General features: G+C 43.8%; 1 protein-coding gene, 1 long non-coding RNA gene and 1 other non-coding gene across 9 annotated transcripts in view; 2 read left to right on the top strand and 1 right to left on the bottom strand.

Annotated features, from left to right (window-relative positions):
• AZIN2 (antizyme inhibitor 2) overlaps positions 1-11330 on the top strand; it is a 28334-nt gene extending 17004 nt beyond the window's left edge. For 4 of the 7 annotated variants that reach the window (XM_015598762.2, NM_001293793.1, XM_025041273.1 and 1 more), the window contains 2 exons: positions 7384-7598; positions 10845-11324. In XM_015598762.2, coding sequence (XP_015454248.1) covers positions 7384-7598; positions 10845-10983 — 354 coding nt within the window. In that variant the 3' untranslated portion in view covers positions 10984-11324. Of the gene's footprint in view, positions 1-7383; positions 7599-10844 lie in introns of all 7 variants that reach the window. The other 3 variants (XM_025041275.1, XM_025041274.1, XM_015598761.2) reach the window with 2 other exon arrangements.
• On the bottom strand, positions 11177-18398 carry LOC112472926. The gene is made up of 4 exons (XR_003043816.1): positions 17303-18398; positions 14830-15005; positions 12274-12384; positions 11177-11289 (listed from the first exon to the last, which is right to left on the bottom strand). It is a non-coding gene; the product is annotated as an uncharacterized LOC112472926 (long non-coding RNA).
• On the top strand, positions 15049-15167 carry LOC112473046. Its single transcript, XR_003043883.1, has one exon. It is a non-coding gene; the product is annotated as a 5S ribosomal RNA (ribosomal RNA).
• Positions 18399-19786: the final 1388 nt, after the last annotated feature.

Below are 19786 nucleotides of genomic sequence, written 5' to 3'. Positions count from 1 at the left end.
GTTGGTGAAACCAATTTGTTGGTCCTATATTTTCCTGCATTCTGAATTTTTCTGGGTGGTGATTTCCCTTCAGTGTAATTGAATGTTTTTCAGTGCCCTGTGTTTCTTTGAAACTAGGTAGTTAGATTTAATGGGTTCAATAGATTCCCAATGTTTTCGGATAAAAATGCTTCATGGGAATGGAGGTCTTGGCTTTTTTTTTTTTTGGTGTAGTAAGCATTCTTACCATTTACTACCTCATCCCTCTGTCTCTTCCCGTGCAAAGTAACCACTATTTCTACTCGGGTTGTCTTTTCATATAGTTTTTTTTTCTTTTATGTATAGATATAACTATATATAAAACTATATATGTAGTTTGTTTACTGTGGTAAGAACACTTAATATGAGCTCTACCCTGCTGATAGATTTAGAAGTGTATAATACAGTGTTTGTACAAAGGCACAGTGTTGTACAGCGGATCTCTAGAACTTAATCATCTTGCAGAACTGAAATTTTATGCCTATTGATTAGCAACTCCCCATTTCCCCCTCCTCTTGGCCCCTGGCAACCACAATTCTATTCTTTGCTTCTGTGAGTTTGACTATTTTAGTTAACTCACATAAGTACAATCATGTAGTATTTGTTCTTCTGTGACTAGCATATTTCAGTTAGCATAATACCTTCCACATTCATCCATGTTGTTGTGTATTGCAAGATTCTTTTTTTTATAAGGCTGAATAATATCTCGTGGGATGTGCATACTGTATATTTTTTATCCATTCATCTGTTAGTGGACATTTAGATTCTTTCTACATTTTGGCAATTGTGAATAGTGCTGCAATGAACACAGGAGAGCTAATATCTCTCAGATATCCTGATTTCAATTCTTTTGGACATATACCCGGAAGTGGGATTGCCGGATCAGATGGTAATACTATTTTTAATTTTTTGAGTCACCCCCATACTGTTTTCCATAGTGGCTGCACCATTTTGCATTCTCACCAGGGTCCACTTCTCCACAACCTTGCCAACACATGTTGTCTTTTGTTTTTTTGATAATAGCCAGCCTAACAGGTATGGATGATATCTCATTGTGGTTTTGATTTGCATTTCTCTTATGATTAGTGACATTGGGCATCTTTCTATATACCTATTGACCATCTGTATGTCTTCTTTCCTATCATTTTATCACATCCGATGTATTCCTAAAATGTATTTATAATTTATTCTACTTATTTTCTACTTTACACAAAGGGTGTTATGATGTATATAACCTTTTTGGACTTTTTCAAAACCTTAATATCACAGTCTTAAGTTTCCTCAATACTGCTGTCTGTCTCTACAGCTCATTCGACTATATTGTATAATACTCTGTTGGTGAATATGCTGCAGCTTATTCGTCCACTCTCATTTGGATTGTTTCTAGGTATTTGCTACTGTGAATACCGTAGCTGTGAATATTCTTGCTAACATCTCTGTGACACATGAGCCAAGGAGTGGAATTGCCGAGCATAGGGCATGCGAAGGTTTAGCTTTATGAGCTCATACCAGACTGTTTTCCAAAGTGGTTGTAATAATTGACAAACCCACCAGCAGTGTATAAGAGACGGGGTGGATCTACGTTTCCCCAATGCTACCAGCACCACCACCACCACCACCAATAACATGTAATCTGTGCGATTAAAAAGAGATTTCAGTTATGATTAGTTTCATCTGATCAAATTACATGACTTGAACAGGATATAGAGGCTTGTGTCACTTTCATGTTAATGTCTAGATGCAGGCAATTCAGAACTGTATTATGGTTTCATAGTCATGTGAAACCATATAGCTTCTCACTGTACCTTTTTCTACCTGTTGCCCTCATCTTGGCTGGTACAAATTGAAGCTCCAGACATTTAGGAAAGAAAAGATGAAGTCTATGTGCCAGTTGCCTTTTAAGGAAATTTCCTGAAAGTAGCTACATAAAACTTAGGCTTTTGTCCCATGGCCATAACTACCTGCAAGGGAAGTTGGTCTTTATTCTAGATTGTCATGTGTCCAGCAAAAAATGAGAATTAGAATTGCTGGGATAGGCAACTAGCAGCTTCTGTCACAAATAAGATCAAATAAAAACACTGGATAGCAACTTGTTGTATTAAGGTTTGGAATTTTTTGAGAGGAAGGTAAAGATATTGATTAATTTTAGACTTGAAGTTAGGTGTGCATGTTATAATGTGAGTATCTAGAGTAACCGCTAAAATAATAGAAATAATGTCATTTCTAACGTTGAGACTAATTAAAATATTTTAGTTTGGACACCTGCATAAAGAAATAGACCAGTAAAACATAGTTGAGAACACAGAAAGGACTCACACATTTCTGGAAACTTGAGTTTTGACAGGACTTGCAAAGCAGATCAGTGGGGATCGTTTAATGTGTGATGCTAGAACACCTGACTGTCCATATGCAAAAAAAAAAAAAAGAAAGAAAGAAATTAGATCTCTATTTCACACCATACATAAATATAAATCCCAGAAACCAATATAGGAGAATATCTATTTGACCTCAGAACAGGGAAGCACAGTGAAGAACATCTTAAAAACCAAAAAGAAAAAGACAACATTAAAGAGAAGAACTTCTGTTCATCTGTTAGCAAAAGGCAATCGTGAAGTGGATGAAAATATTGAAACACATATATCATTGATAAGGGATTAGTAGACAGATTATATGAAGGATTCTTTAAGAAATAGACAAATAATCTTAAGAAAAAAGCAATATGAAATACAAAGCAATAGAAATAGGGGCAGAAGATTTCAACTGGCAGTTCACAGAAGAGGAAAACCAAATACAAGATGAAAAGCTGTTCGACCTCAGTGGTAACCAAGGAAATGCAAATTGAAATGAAAATGACCATTTTATACTGACTAAATAGAAAAGAGTTTAAAGCATGACAGTATGAAGTGTTGGTGAAGATATAGAGTAGTTGGATCTCTTAGACACTGCTAGGTGGAGGTTGGCAAAACTACTTTGGCATTATTCAGATAAAGTTAAATATGTGTATACCTTTCGGCAAGTTCCTAGGTATATATTGTAAAGAAGCTCTTGGCATATGTGTTTGAGGAGATATATAAGATTGTACACAGGAACAATTTTTATAATATAAAACATTGGAAACTACCTTATGTTTATTGGTAAGGTGATACATAAATAAGTTACAGTGCATTCCATATAATGGATTCTATGCAGTATATTGCAAATTCTGGCTATATGCATCAGTTGTGTGAATCTTGGGAATGTAATTTTCAACAATGAAGAAGCAAGTTGCAGAAATTACATACTCTATAATTCCATCTACATAAATTTCAAAAGTGTACAAAACTAAATTCCATATTGTTTAAGGTTAGGTATACTCATGGAAAACAAAGTAAAGCAAGAGAATAATGAAAACAAAATTCAAGATAAGGGTTACCTCTGGAGGGGCTAGAGAAGGGGCATGTCATTGGAGTGGGTTTCAAAGATACTGAAAATTTTACATTTCTTTAGCTGGGTGGTGGGGACACAGATATTCATTTTATTATCATTCCCTACAGCTTGCACATGATACATATATTCTTTTGTATGAGTTAAAATATTTAACAAAAGTTTGAGTCTGTCATTGCTTATTAATATATCCTTTGATAGGCTCCCATTTTTTCTTTATCGTATTGTTTCTAACATTTAGAAAAATCTCTTGGGGGTTTTAATTAGAAGTAGTTTTTTTAATCTATTTATGAAATTGGGAAGAATTCTCTTTTTTGCTTTACTAAGTTTTTCCAGTTAGCTGAGGGTCTTATATTTTATTTCTCCCATTAAGTTTTTATTATTTTCTTTGAATAAGTATTATTGTGGCCCAAGTACATCCAAGAATTTAATAACTTAATGCTTTTATTACTATTGTGAGTGGAAGCATTCCCCTGTGTTTTTGAGCTGAGACACTGGCTTGCACGTTGAAACTCATTGATTTCTTCTAAAAATTAGACCTCTCCCCTTTGGATTTTCCAGGTGGGCAAACATGTTATCCGCAATGTGATATTTTATTCCTTCATTTTCTCTATATTATATCTTTTTGTTTCTTTTTTTCTAATAGCTATTGCCAGCATTTCTCATGATATATAAAATAGGAATGATGACAGAAAGTCTCAGACTTGGATCAGAAGACAAGGGTTTGAGTCCTGGCTCTGCCATATACTAGCTGAGTAACATTAGGCAAGTTATTTAATCTCTCTGAGCCTTGTTTCTCTCATTTTGTCATCTGGAAAATGAGGGGACTGAACTCAAATTAAGGTTGTTTTTGGTTCTGAAATGAGGCCATTCTAGTGTATCTCCATTAAGTTAGAGTTGCGTCATTTTAAAATACTCTTTATTTTGGTGTTTTGTTTTATTTGCAGTTTAAATCAAGAATAGATGCTCTAGGCTAATGAATGCCATTTTGATGTGTTTTGAGAAAATTAAATTTGAATTGTAGATCTTTATTTACCATATTATGATAAAACCATATTGTCCTCGCCTTCTATTTTAGGGATAAATTATCTGATGATTGAAGATTGTTCTTTGATTATAAGTGTGGATTTAGTTAGCCAAAGTTTCATTTTGGATTTTTGCCTATATGTCCACAAGTGAGATTTTGACCATATGTTTGTCCTCTTTTTTTTTCCTTTTTATTTTAAAATATTTTTTTGTTGTTGTTTTAAAATATTTTTGTACACTTTATGTTGTTTGGGAATTATTGATCTATTCTTTAAAAGTTGGGGAATTACATCAGGGCCATGGGCCATTTCACTTGTTTGCCCTTGTTTCTTCTGTGGATCCGCTCACATTTTGGGCCTCTTTGAGAAAGGCAGCCAGCTGGGTGCAGCTATGAGACTTCTTGTCTGGGGCTACTCAGAGTTCTCAGAGTTCTGATACTAACTCCCTCCAGAACCTGGAGCAGGTCACTACCTCTCTCTGAGTTTTCTCATCTGTAAAATGGGAATTGCAACAGCCTTCCAGGTGACATGTAAAGTAGTGGTGGGCATGCTTTGTAAACTAGGAACCCCCTGCCCTCTCTCATAGAGGAGGCCCAGTAGTAGACTGGGTATTTTGTATTTTTACAGGTGTTTGTCCATGTCCACTCAGTTTTGGAACTTATAAACAGCTGAGACTTACAAGCCTCTTGCTACATGCTTATGGAATATGTATTTTGCAGATTCCTTTTTTGTTTCCCTTTTTTTAAAATGGCTTTAAATAACAAAAGGGTAGCTTTGCATTATTTCCTGTGAAGTTTAAAAATCTTTTCTCCACTTATTTTTGTCGTTGTTGTTTATACCATGAATAAGAAGTGAGAGACTCTAACTTACAAATCAAGGGTGACTTTTTTTTTTTTTTTACCGCTTTATTGTAGTGGAACATTTGAAACCTCTTTTTTCAAGGACCTTTGTTGGTACATTTATATAGCATCTCCCCTCCTACCATCTTTAAAAGTTAGCTTAATGTTTTTTAATGATTGAAGCTAAGGGAAATAATTCAGAGCAATGGAGATTTTTACTCATTAACAAAAAAAGCTTATAAACAAGATGGTTTTTATATGAACAAGAATATATTTGTTTGTCTTCCTTTCCTAGAATGTGAGCTTCCTGAGCACAGGAACTTTGTTTTTTTGTGTGTTCACTGGTGCATCCCCATCTTCTAGGTCAGAGCCTGGCACATAGTAGTAGGTGCTCAATAAGTATTTGTTGAATGCGTGAATAAATGAATGAATATAGGATAATTCTCACTATTGATTTTAACAACCTATGCATGTTTTTATTAATGAGACTAGTGGCTTATTAATTAACTTTTTATCAAATATGTGATCGTTATTTCCGCTTGTGGAACCTGTGGCTTTTCTTTTAGTTTTACTCATTCTTGCTGCTGCCTAAGGTGTTGAAACGCCTTTCTTTTTTCCTCTATTGGTCTTCTCTGCTGCCCCCTTCTAGGCTTTTGGATGACTTCTATTCTTATCTTCTTTTTCTTTCTTGCTCTTTCTCTTTTTCATTACTCATTCCCATTTATTCATTCAAAAGATGTTATTCAGAAAGCACCTACTGTATGCCAGAATGCTAGACATAGAGGAGATGGGGGTAAAGAAGACTGTCATGATTTCTGAGCTCATGGAATTTATAGTCTGAGAGGGAGAACAGGTCTGAGCAGATACATTTCACAAATACCGAATTATAAATTATGGTAAATGCTCTGAAGGCAAAACTTGGGAGTGCATGCATGGAGTTTTAGGAAAGGTTTCCATGAGAATGTTTTAGCTGAGATCTAAAGAAAAATTAGAAGTTGGCAAGTTTGGGGCCTCAAGGAATAGCATGGAGAAGGCTAAGGGTTGGGGAAGGGAAGCAGGGTTCACCTGCAGAACCCAGAGCAACCAGAATAACTGCAACACAGTGAGTGTAGCAGAAAGTGGAGTGAGGGGCCGGCCACAGAGGGCACATTCAGGATTCACTCATGTCCATCTTTCAGGCATGACTACTCCTCTAGGACCTTCGTGGTAGGATCCCCCATATTGTGACAAATTGCATTGATATCTTGGTCATCTGCAAATGGTCGGTGTTACAGATTTCTTTTCTGGATTTGGAAGTAATTTAAGACAATTTTTAATTTAGTGTGATCGGTAGTTGAATCTTTGGGCAAGTCACTTAACCTCTCAGAGCCTCAGTTTTCCTGAAATGGGAATAATTATATCTACCCCATGGGGGCCTCTGCCAGGTCAACCTGTTGGAGTCCTGTCTTCCTTACCTGAGAGCCTGCGGGAGGGTGGGTGTAACTCATTTGTGTATTCTGGCTCCTGTGACCAGGTGTTTCATGGAATAAAGGGATTTGGGAGGCCTTCATGGAAGAGGGTACCCCAGGGTTGGGCCCAGGGGACAAGCTGGATTTGAGGAAGGGAGCAGGGCTGTAGAGGTGTGGACAGTGGCAGATTAGCTAGGGAAGACTGAAACAGAGAGGTGGTAGCCATAACAACAGTAACAATGAGAGTGCTGTCTTACTGGATCCTCGCCATGTGCCAGACACTGTTCTAAATGCTTTATATATACTCATTTAGCTTTTCAGTAACCCTGTGAGGTAGGTGCTGTTATTATTCCCATTTTATAAGGGAGCAAATTGAGGCACAGCGGGATTAAGAATCTTGCCTAAGGTCACACAGCTAGCAAGTGCTGGAGCCTGAATTTAAGACCAAGCATTGTGGCTTCAGAGTATAAGAGGTAATGAATGCAGGGAAGTGGGAGGGCCTTAAATGCCAGGCCAGGGGGCCCATTTAGTCTTTATCCTATTGGCTGTGGGGGCTGTGAAAGGCCTTTGAGGGAGGGCTGTGCACGGTATGCTCAGGAAAGCTGAATGTGGCCATCCTCTCTTCTGCAGAAACCGTCTACAGAGCAGCCCCTGCACAGCAGCAGCCTGTGGGGCCCGGTGGTCGATGGCTGTGACTGCGTAGCTGAGGGCCTGTGGCTGCCGCAACTACACGTAGGGGACTGGCTGGTCTTTGAGAACATGGGCGCCTACACCGTGGGCATGGGTTCCTTCCTCGGGGGAACCCAAACCTGCCGCATCACCTACGCCATGTCCCGGGTGGCCTGGTAAGGGGGCCCTGCTAGGAAATGGAGTTGGGGGAGGAACAGGGAGCAGGTTGGGCAGAAGCAATGAGGGAAACCTGAGATTTGAGACCCTGCTTCTGCGAGATTTGAGACCCTGCTGATCCCAAGTGAGGCCTGTGCTTGGCACGTGGCTGTGGCTGTGAATGAGACCGAACTTCCCTTGAGGAGCTTGGAGCCTGTGAGAGAGACAGAGAAGCAGACAGGACTCCTGATAATTCTGTGTTGGGTGGAGGGGACGGGCTATGGAAGCTCAGATTCCTCCCTGAGGCCCAGATCCACTTCCCTGAGGAAGGAAGGGTCAAGTCAAAGCCTGGTAAATGAGCTAGAGTTGGGCAGTAGGAGGCAGGAGGGGGGTTCCAGGCAAAGGGAACACAGAGCAAGCATGCCGCCTTCATGAAACTACGCAAGGTTGGTCATGGCTGGAGAAGGAGCAGGGCTGGATCTGAGAAGGGCCTTGAGGGCTGAGTGAAGGGCTTTGAGCGGCAAGTGGGAAGCATGGATTGGCTTGAAGCAGGGGAGCGACATGGTCTGACTTGGATTTTAGAAAGACCACTCTAGCTACTGTGTGGATTAAGGAAGGACAAGGTTGGATGCAGATAGAGCTGATCAGTCAAGTGGCTACTCTGTGACCCAGGAAGGACTTATACTCATTGAGCCTCGGTCTTCCCATCTAGAAAATGAACAGAACACGAACCCTGCTTGCCTCACCAGGCCAGCGTTGGGCTCCAGTGAGGGAAGAAGACGTGCAAGATGGGAGGAAAGTTGAGTTTATTGAACCCTTCTGTCAGGCCTTATGATTATTTCCTTTCACCCACACAAAACTCAGTAGGATCAGTGTAATCACAGACAGATAGGTCACTTGCTTGAGGTCACACAGCTGGTCAGTGGTGAAGAACCTCCTTTGGGCGTGGAGGGTAAAAGCAGTTGGGAGGGGCTTTTGTGCTAGGCACTTAGGAGTGAGTGCAGCCTGTGTCCCGAGGGACATTCTGGGTGCTTGAGGGTGCCCCAGGAACAGCACTACCAAACCCCAGGTCTGACTACCAAACCCCTGGTCTGACAGGGCTGAGTATCAAAGTTGCATTTCATTCGAGTCAACACACTTTTGTTATTTCTACTCCCTGCTGGGGCATGGGGTTGGCTAATGCAGCCATTTTCACATTGGGGATGTTTTGACAAGGCCCAAAAAACAAATGAAAAAGCCAAGCACCACGCAGCCTTCCTTATCCCATCCTGGCTCTGTCACCAGCAGACACAGGCAGATGAGACTGCAGGGAATCAGCCGCACTCATTACTAGGAGCACAACATTCTGATGTATTGAAATGGACATGCCAAAAAATTCGCCATATCACAGGGGCCTCACCAAAATGTCCTGCTTTAGAGATTGGCTCTGCACCTGGTCCTAGGGGTACAAGAGCATCTGAAAGCATGGTGAGCCCAGGAGCAGAACTGCACACAAGACATTTGTATAGAGGGTGGGAAGCAGACTGGGGAGGGGTGGTCAGGACTGCTTCTCAAGAGCTACAAGTGATGGGTAAGGAGGAGTCAGCAGGCACAGGAGGGCCAGGCAAGCTGACAGCAGGGTGGACCGGGCTGAGAGGTGTTGGGGCTTGAAAGAGTCCAGTTCATTCAAAGGAGTGCAGGTAGCTCTGTCTGGCTGGGGTGGCATATGTGGAAAACTAGATCAGGAAGGACCTGGGAGGCCCAGATTGGACTTGATCTTGAAGACAGTAGGGAGCCATTGAAGAGTTTTAAGAAACTGGACCAACCCATTTTAAATGATAAGGAGACAGAAGCTCAGACAGAGGGTGCTTGGCCTGGAGAAACTCCCACTTGGAAGAGAACAGCCTGACCGAGCTGTGTAAGGAGACTGACTACTGATTTATTGTTGAATTGTACACATTAGTAAAGAGGGAGGCCTTCCTGCAGGTGGGGACCGGAATGGGCTGGAAGAATGAAAGAAGGAAAGGGAAGATCTAGATGGAAGAGAGAGGGTCTTGTGGGGAAGCAGATCCCAGCAGAAGTAAAGGACAGGCTGGCATGCCTCCTTCCTCCAGGCCTCTTGGCACTGAACCCAGTACTATTTCCCTGTCCTCCCACCCAGGGTCCACCTTCCCCACCGATAAGTGCTTACTCTGATGGCCTGCAGACACCAGGCACTGAGTAACTCAGATATAGTCCCTGCCTTCCTGTAGTTGAAGGGCTGTCAGGAAAGCAGATACTGAACCCTTGTTGTTATCAAGGAGAAGTACATGGTGCTGTGGGACTCAGCGAAGGCATCCCTGAGATTCTATCACTGAAGCCGAGACCTGAAGGCTGAGGAGGAATTAGTAAGGGTTGATGAGGCAGGTGGAGGCCCAAGGCCTGGGATGGGACATGCGTGAGCCTGAAAGGTGGCCGCTGTGGATGGCACCCAGGCAGTGAAGATGGGCATGGTGGGAGAGGCTGGCTGAGGCCAGAACTATAGGGGCCTGGGAGCAGAGGGAAGCTTCTAGTGACTCAAGAGCAGGGATTTACTGTTTAGAAAGATGACCCTGGGCCAGAAATGTCTAGAGGAGACAGGAGCAGTTCAGGGAGACTGTGCCTTCCCAGCTAGAGATGGTGGTGGCAGCGGGCATGGAGAGAAGCGGGTGCCTGTGAGGGTGTTCAGCAGCTGGGCTTGGCAGGGATCGACTGGGTGTGGGAATAAGGTTCCCAGCTTGTGGCTGATCAGACGGTGGAGCCACGGAACAGCATGGTGGGCAGGAGGAGAAGGTTTGTAGGCTTTTTGAGTGGGGCAGGAGATGATTCTTTTTTAAAGTCCCAAGCCTGGTACGTGAAGAATGTGGGAGTGAGAGAGTTGGGTTGACTCCTAGTTCTACCACTTTCTAGAGATGTGACTTTGGGCAGGTCACCTCCTTCTGAGTCTCGATTTCCTTATCAGTAAAATGGGGATGATAATGTAGCCCTTATGGGGTTTTGGGGCGAATACACTTAGATAATGTAAGTAAAGTGCCTGGCACAATGTCTGGCACATAGTAAGTGCTCAATAAATGTGAGTTCCTTTCCTTGCTATGGGGGTAGACTATGAAGAGGGAGAGAGAGGGGTCAGCAGGCCCTTGGCTGGGCTCTAGGGTTCAGGTGAGAAACATATATGCAATGGGGCCAGGTCTCCTGGTACAGGGCCATCAGCAGTCCCCAGCCTGCGGACTCCACGATGGCTGCCTCCAGTGCCTCTCTCTCACCTACAGGGAAGCGCTGCGAGAGCAGCTGCTGCCTCCAGAGCAGGATGAGGACGCTGAGGGTGTGTGCAAGCCTCTGTCCTGCGGCTGGGAGATCACAGACACCTTGTGTGTGGGCCCTGTCTTCACCCCAGCGAGCATCATGTGAGCGGGCCCCGTTGCCCCCCCACCCTGAGAACCCAAGCGGGGCCACAGATGCCTCTGGGAGAGGTGGGAAGGCGGCAAGCAGAGCATCCTCTGGCCAGGACTCTGGTGCTCGGTCTGCCGCCCCACCCCATGCTCCACCTGTAGTGTTTCTGCCCTGTAAATAGGACCAGTCTTACACTCGCTGTAGTTCAAGTGTGCAACATAAATCCTGTCCCTTCCAGCTGTGTCCGCCTCCTCTGCAGCGCAAAGGGCCTGGTCAGCCAGGTGTGGGGTGTTCTTGGGGTCTCCCGTGGTCTCCTGCACACCTCTGTAAATATGAAGCAAATAAATATTTAGGTTTTTTTAATACTCCAGTGTAATTGGAAGTTCAATTCACAAAGGAACCTGGGCTAAGCCAGGGGCGAGACTTCTCTACCCACGCTGAGGCCCCGATGGCCTCTGCCTCAGTCCTGACCTGGCTGCAGTGTGGGTGTCTCCCACTGGCACCGGCTCCTCTGACTCATCTCTCTCCTCTTCCTACCTCCATGCCTGGCATCATGAGGAAGGGTGACTGTCAGGGGTTGAAGTGGGGTCAGAGTTGCTGTAACTCATGACTGCCAGGGGTCTCTGTGTGAACCTAACATGCAGCCTAAGGCCTGACCCAAAGTCAATCGAACATTTGACACCGCTTTGGAAATTTATACCAAAGATAAAGAGCGAAGAGATGGGTGTCTGGGAGCTTTTGAGGAGACCCTACTACCTCACTCCCCTGGCAGCTCTGCAAGGCAATAAGAGTAATGCCAATCAGTGGTGGTTGGTTTTGCTTATTGAGGCAGTAAACTGTTAGGACAGTGTTGGCCACAGAGTATTGCCACATCCAGTGCAAGGGCACTGAAGTTGATGTCTCCTCAGACTTTAACCCGGCAAACGCTACTTCGCACTGCGAGGGTCCCAGGCTGTGCACCTACTTAGCAAAGGAGTTCAGATTTTAGACTTTGTCTAGCTGCTACAGGTGACCCAAAAGATTTTTCTTCTGCAATCAAAAAACAATCGAGATATAATTCACATATTTTAAAATTCATCCTTTTAAAATGTAGAATTCAGTGATTTTTAGTGTATTCATAGAGTTTGTACAACCATTACCACTATCTAATTCTAGAACATGTTCAGCACCTCAAAAACAAACCCTATGCCCATCAACAGACACTCCCCATTTCCCTCCTCCCTCAGCCCCTGGCAACCACTAACCTACTTCCCTTCTCTATAGATTTGCCTATTCTGGACATTTCATTTTGATTTTTTATATACTCACTTGAGCATCTTCTGGGTAAGCCTGGTACAATGAGTTTTTTCCACTTCACCCAGCAATTCTCTACCACCAGCTGGGTGTCCGATGATTCAACTCAATTCTGACAATATCTACCTGGAGATAGTTCCAGATCCCACAGGTTAAAGGCTCTAATCCTAAAAGATGGCTCCCCCACCCCCACCACCAGCTGGGTGTCCTATGATTCAACTCAATTCTGACAATATCTACCTGGAGATAGTTTCAGATCCCACAGGTTAAAGGCTCTAATCCTAAAAGATGGCTCCCCCACCCCCACTCCCCCCACTTCAGAGGCAAATTGCCAAGTCCAGGTTGTCATCTGTGCTTCTGACACACCAGCTATAGATTAGAGGCTCTAAGAACCCCCTTTACTCACTGGATTACCAGTTTATTATAAAAGGATCCAACTCAAGAACAGCAAGATGGAAGAGATGCACAGGGCAAGGTATGGAGAAAGGGCATGGGACTTCCATTCCCTCTCTGAGCATTGATATGTGCCCTCTCTCAGCACCTCCATGTGTTCACCAATTCAGAAGTCCTCCTAACCTTGTCCTTTTGCATTTTTCATGGAGGCTTCGTTACATAGGCATGATGAAATCATTGGCCACTGGAGATTGAAGTCAATCTCCAGCCTTTTCTTCCTCCCTGGAGGTTGGAGGGTGGGACATAACAAAAGGCACCCTTATCACTCTCATCATTTAGGAGATTCGAAGGATTTTGTGCCAGGAATGGGGATGAAGATCAAAAATATATTTCTTAATATAAATCATCATATCACACCTGGCCATCCTGTTTTCAGTATCTCAGCCAGTCTTGGGTCATACATGTGGCTTCGACATCATCTAAATGAGGCAATGTGTTGTGAGTAAACTAGGTGCTTGTCAAAAGCACAGGCGTCTCCCTTTTCCAGGCTGGGCCTTGTTTTGGATACTTTGACAATAAACAAGCTGAAAGCTCAGGACACCAGGAGATCCAGAGAACAATTTAGAGTTATTCTACTGCCCTTTTGTTCTTTATCCAAAGCTCTGTTTTACATATTACGGTGCTGGGCTCAGCCCTCCGTCTATGAGACTATTTCTGTGACTTCTGTTTTGATGCCCAAGTAGATCTGGACCCATTCATGCTTTTTGGGGGGAGGGTAAGAGGGCTGCAGTGAGATCCAGGCCAAAATCAGTATCTTGCCTGAGGCAGATCTGGGGAGAGCCCTCTGTAGCTTTTAAAGTGACAGCAGCTGGCAGAGTTTGAACAGATTTCTCACTGGAACCTTTCAAGTGTTTCATGTTCCATTTGCTGCAAGAATGTGAAATTTACTTTTCTGAGAAAGGTATACACAGAACTTGATATGACTTACTTGAGAATAATAAACAGGCATTTCTTTTCAGTTATTTTTGTTTATTTCTATCTTTTTCTGAAGAGAAAGAAGGAAAAAGCATTAAATGCGTGGAGAATGTTGGAGAATGTTAACCGGTTTCAGGCCCGTACAGGGGATCTGACCAGGGACCTCCTAGAGTCCTGACTGCACTGGCATTTGCCTCCATAGAGCAGCTCCCTGAGCAATCCACTGACAGTGGACCTCATGCCATTCTGGCTGCTCCAGAAGTCACTTTCTTGTTGGCCTCTCGCAGACCCATCCTGCCCTGGGACCTCACCTAAGGGATATCCTCCTCCCAACACCTCCCCACAACCCACCTGTTCCTCCTGACACTCTCTTGTGTGCTCATTCACTCTGGGAGGGTAACAGACTTGCTACCGCCCCAGGCCAAGCCACCATCCTCTCTCACCCAGGGGCTGCCCCTCGCAACACTTTCCCTCTCCAGTCCATTTCACGCAGCAGCCAGATCCCGTCACTGCCATGATCCCCATTTCATCAAGAATAAAATGTAAAGTCCTGACCCAATTACCCCTCTGGCTCCATCTTTCCCTGGTTTCTCACCACTCCTGGGCACACTGGCCTCTCTATTCCTTACTATTATGCATGGCACCCGTGCCGGCTGGGCCTGCATATATTGTCCTGCCTTGGGAATGATCTTCCCAGGTTATCTGTGGGGCTCGTTCACTCCATTCAGGTTCTGCTCAAATGTTTTCTTTAGGTGGCGCCTTCTCTGATTGCCCTTTAGAAAGTGGCACTTTCCAGTGGGTTAAGAAAACCACTTAACTGGGTTTCTTCTCCATGGCACCTATCACCACTCGACATACCTGTTTGTCTGTTTATTATCTGCCAACCCCCCAACCCCAGAATGTGAGCTCTTTGGCGGCAGGAACCTTATTTTTTTCACCGCTATTTCCTCATCACCTAGAACAAAGTAAGTGCTCAAAAAATGTATGCCAAATGGACAAATGGATAAACCTACCACTTAACCTGTCAATCTTTTTATTCATTTGTAAAATGTGGCTGCTAAATATACTTCCCTCAGAAGGTTATTGTAAGGATTAAATAAGAAAATGAGATAGAGTACTCAGCCCAGCAGGGCCTAGCACATCATTAGGTGCTCAATAAATGATCTCGAAAGGTAATTCTTTGAGCATCTGTTGAACACTTACTGCGGCCATGTCCTATGGTAGATGTGGTGATGCAGGTGGAGTCCTTGTGAGTCTTCGAGGAACTCACAGTGCAGTGTACTCATACAGGGCCTTAGATAACAGAGCCAGCAGTTTGAACTTAATTCTGTAGGCAGTAGGGAACCCAATATAATTCTGGAGCAGAAGCATGACACAACCTTTGAGAAGATAATTGAAGGTGTATTAAAAAGGGACAGAGGAGTCTACGGCCATGCTACCCTGAACAAGCCTGATCCCGTCTGATCTTGGAAGCTAAGCAGGGTCGGGCCCGGTTAGTACTTGGATGGGAGACCACCTAGGAAAACCAGGTGCTGTAGGCATAAAAAGTAAAAAAATAAGGGATTGTAAACTGACAAGGTCCTTGTAATCTGTGAAGTCAACCAAGGGTTGCCTTGCCTAAAAAGTAAATATATTAAAAAAAGGGACAGAGGGAGACCTGGTGGCTGGTGGTAGCATGCACTCTCCTTCACTCCCAGTCTGCTTTGGGAGGGCCTGGCCTGGGAGCCTGATGGGGGTCTGAGGGATACAAATTATCATCTCTGTCCACCCCAGCTCAAGAGGGAGATAGTAGCTCTGGGTGGGTGTCATCCCTCCCCTAGGAAACCCACCTGCCCTAGCCACCTCATTCCAGCCATAAAGAGACCATACGGCAGGCAGTTCCCACTCAACTATTTGCTCTATTTTAAACCCTCTCCTGGGTACCTCTGGGACGAGCAGCTAAGCCTGAACAAATTTGACCAGCAAAATTATCCCATATAGCCTCCTAGTGGTCAGAGGGATTTTTTCACAAAATGTGCATCTGATCTTGTCAGTCTTCTGAAAACCCTTCAGTTGATTCCGTTGTGATGCCAATAAAAGTTAAATTGCCTGAGAATTCCACCCACTTGTTCAGTCTTCTCTTGTGCTTTTTTTCTCACCGTGCTCCAGCCTATTGGCCTCTTTTCAGTTCTTCGTATTTCCCTAGCTCTTTCCCGCCTCCTGACCTTTGTGCTTGCTGTTCCCTCTGCCTAAATAGCTCTTCTTCCAGCTTTTCCAGGGAGAGCTCATTCTCATCATAAAGGCCTCAGTTTAAATGTCACCTTCTCAGGAAGGCCTTTTCTGAACACCCTATTCAAAGTGGCTCCCCATCTAGTTATGTGGAGTCACATTTAATAGGACTTAAAGATTCTAAAGATAATATTTAAGGCAAGAAAACACATCATCAAAAGTATCACTAAAATCCCTTAGAATGCTATCATATTGGAGGTAGTACATCACTCTCCTTTCTGTTCCTCTGACAGACACATTTTCTAATAACCCCAAATACCCTCATGATCTCTCTCCCTCATCCCTTCAGGTCTTTGCTGGAATGTTACCTTAGTGAGGCCTTCCTAACCATTCACTTTAAAACTGTAACTCTCCCACTCCCATCCCAGCATTCCATAATCCCTTTAGTAGCCTTACTCCCACCCCTCACAGACCAGCATCTGTCATACATTTTATTTAGAATTAAGCTCTCAGAGGTAGAAATTTGTTTTGTTCACTGCTGTGTTCCCAGTGCCTAAAACACTGCCCTCCACATAAATGTTCAATAAATAACTGTTGAACGAGTCTTTCAGGACTTAGATTGGGTAACTCTCCCTCATCCCTTACTCTCTGCCTTGGTTAGGTATGGCTCCGAGCTTTCACAGCATCTTCCACTTACCCGTAGTAAAGATCTGTTGATCACAATGTATTATAATTTTTCTCTCTACTCTTCCTGCAATTCTATTAATTCCAAAAAGACAGGGAGTTTCTCCCTGTCTTGCCAGTGCCATCTGGAGCCTGGGTTTGTGCTTGGCACCGAGTAAGTGCTTAGTGCTTGAATAAATTAGACCTGGAGGATGGGGGGCTAACCCTGAATCCAGGAGGGGTGGATATCTGGCCCCTTCTCCTCAGCTCCTGAACAGCAGCCTAGATCCCGTGGAGGGCACATCACTGACTGGAACGGGCTGTGATTCTTGCAGGCCACTTCCAGTTACACCTACGAGTGCAGGTCCACATACTAGTGAGCCTTAAGTGGGGAGGCATGTAGACTGTCTCAATAGCTTTTTCTGTTCCACTCAGCTGTTGCGACCTTGGCCTGGAATTGCCAGATAGAATACAGGGCACCCAGATAAACCTGAATTCAGATAAATGACGGCTAATTTTTTCGTAAACGTTATGTCCGAGTACTATTTGAGATATTCTTATACTAAGCCATCGTTGTTTATCTGAAATTCAACTTTAGCTGGGTGTCCTGCATTTTATTTGCTAAATCTGGCAACCCTACCCTGCAAGTTTTTATCTTTCTCTAGGTTTCTTTTCCCCATCTGTGGACTAGGAATATTTCTGTTAAGGCTTGCCTCCTCAGGATAAGCAACTCCTCCCCTGCACCCCCTCCCCAAAGGACCACCTCTCTGCTCCGAGGAGTTGCGTGCAAGTGTGCTGGTCTCACTGAATGAATATGAGCGAACTCTTCCTCTAAGAGCTGTTTTCTCATTTGAGCATCCAAGACAATCAGGGGTGGCAACGGTACTTTTAACCACTGCCTCGCGGAACCTCGAACACTGAACTTCCAGCCGCCGGAACCTCCCCCAGCACGCCCCTCAAACTCTGAGGCGGAGGATTTCCGGTGGCGCAACATCACTTCCGCGTCCAAGAGTCTCCTAAGTTTCGAGCCACGAGCTCTCGCGCCCTCTGCCGGCCCGGAGGAGGGTCTGACTTTACCGATCAGAGATAAATGACAGCGAAATCCACTGGTTGGAAGACGGAGATGCAGCTCCCAGCCTCCACCAGAGGAAAACAGAACCTTTGCCGAGAGCAGGACTCCTACCGAAAAGGGGTCAGCCCGCAATGCAGGCGACGTGCAAAGGAGACGACTTGGCCTCTGCCCGGCTAGAAAGGCCGGAAGTAACCCTGGAAGTGGGCTTCTTGCCCTCTAACTACTTCCGCTTCCACTGGTGGAGAGGAGATGCACAAAGGTGTGCAGGTGGGAAGTAGCTTCAGTGTGTGTGTGCGTAGGGGGGCAACAATGATGATTAGGTGTGTTACTACCGCCTTCTAAGCATCTCTTGACTTCAGCTGCTTCTCGGTATCCCTGCTGCCACTGCTAAAATCCATCGCTGACATCTTTTATCTAACATTTGGATTACTTCAACTTCTCCTCACTGATCTCTCCAACTCTAGTCTCAACTCCTGTTTAGTCTGTACTTTAAGTAGAAGTCAGAGTGATCTTCCTAAAATGAAATTTTTATCATGTTTCTTCCTGGCTTGAATCTCTTCAGGGGATGCCCACTCTTTCAGATTGAAGCCATGACTTCTTAGCCAGGGCCTCCACAGTGCTGAGGGTCTAAACTTTTGCCGTCCATTATGTTTGCCACCAACTCATGTGGCTATGGAGGACTTGAAGTGTGGCTAGTCTGATCTGAGATTTGTTATAAGTGTGAAATATACCGCAGATTTCAAAGACATAGTTCAAAGAGAAGAATATAAAATTTCACATTAACATATTTTAATATTGACTACATACTGAAATGATAATATTTGTATATGTTGGGTGAAATACAATATATTATTAAAATTAATTTCACTCATTTCTTTTTACTGTTTAAAATGTGGCCACTAGAAAATGTAAAATTATATATATGATTCACATTATATTTATATTTGATTTTAGTTAAAGTTTTTTTCATTAAAAGTAACAAAAACTGAGTTTGAAAGAAAATGAAAATTAGAAGTTTGGGGGATTGATTGCAAGGGCCCTCTAAATCAAAGGAATTGTTGATTAACCTGTCTGGGAGCCTCAGCAGCAGAAATTTGCAGATGCTAATGTGGCTCAGCTCTGTTTCTGGGTCTTACATTCCACATTTCAAATGCCTAGGAAGAGAGAATCTGATTAGGTCAGTTTAAATCAGGTTTGTCTACTCCTGGATCAATCCACTATGGCTATGGGAAGGACTCATTGTGAACTGCCTACTGCACACTTCCCACCCCTGTCCTCTACCCATTATATTTCTAAAAGACAGCATGAGTTCTCTAACCTGTAGGAGCCAGCAGACTTTTTCTGTCAAGGGTCAGATAGTAAATATTGTATGCTTTGATAGTCATAGCATTTCTGTCACAACTATTCCAATCTGCTGTGTAGAGTGAAAGCAGCCAGAGACAATACCTAAATGAATGTATTGACTTATGTATTGTTGTGATTATGTTTCAATAAAACTTTATTTATAAAATCAGGAAGTGGACCATAGTCTGCCAACCCCTACACTATACTTGCTATTCCCTCCGACTTGACTATCTTTCCCACTTTCCTTCCAACAAGCCCATAGTCATCCTTCAGGTCTCAGTTTAAATGCTACTTCTTGGAAACTTTACTTAACCTTTCTCTTCTGACTGTTTAGTGGCCTCTTCTCTATGCTGCACTGACTTCTGTACCCCATCCAAGTGCTTTTCATACTCTGTTATCATTGTCCTGTTACAACCACTAGATTACTAGTATGGGTCTCATTTGTTGTTATAAGCCTAGCACCTGGCATGCCTGGCACCTGGTACACACTTGGGTATCATCAGATTAGTAGAAGAAGCTGTGAATCTGTGGCTGGTAGACAGAGCAGATGTCCTGAGACCTTAGGGCAGTGGTGAGAATTCTAGGCTTTTGTATTAGTGTGTGAGACTCACTTCCTCACTTTGTTGCCCATGTGAATCCCAGAGCTCAGGCAGTAGAGAATGGAGAAGGGAGGCTCCAGGTTGGGCAGGGGTCCAGGGTCCTGGCATTTTCTATGACAGCCAAGCTTTGCTTGTCAGGGGCTTTAAGTCTGTGTTCTCCAAAAAACACACAATAAGCTGAAACTCCATGACCTTGGGAAAGCACAGGCAATGTGAATATTTTAAGAAACGAGAAGTAGAAAATTCTAAGAATTGCAAGTTCTGGATAACGTGG

Source organism: Pteropus alecto, unplaced genomic scaffold (genome assembly GCF_000325575.1).
Source record: "Pteropus alecto unplaced genomic scaffold, ASM32557v1 scaffold39, whole genome shotgun sequence".
Classification (NCBI taxonomy): domain Eukaryota; kingdom Metazoa; phylum Chordata; class Mammalia; order Chiroptera; family Pteropodidae; genus Pteropus; species Pteropus alecto.
This window is presented reverse-complemented; position numbering and strand designations above follow the sequence as displayed.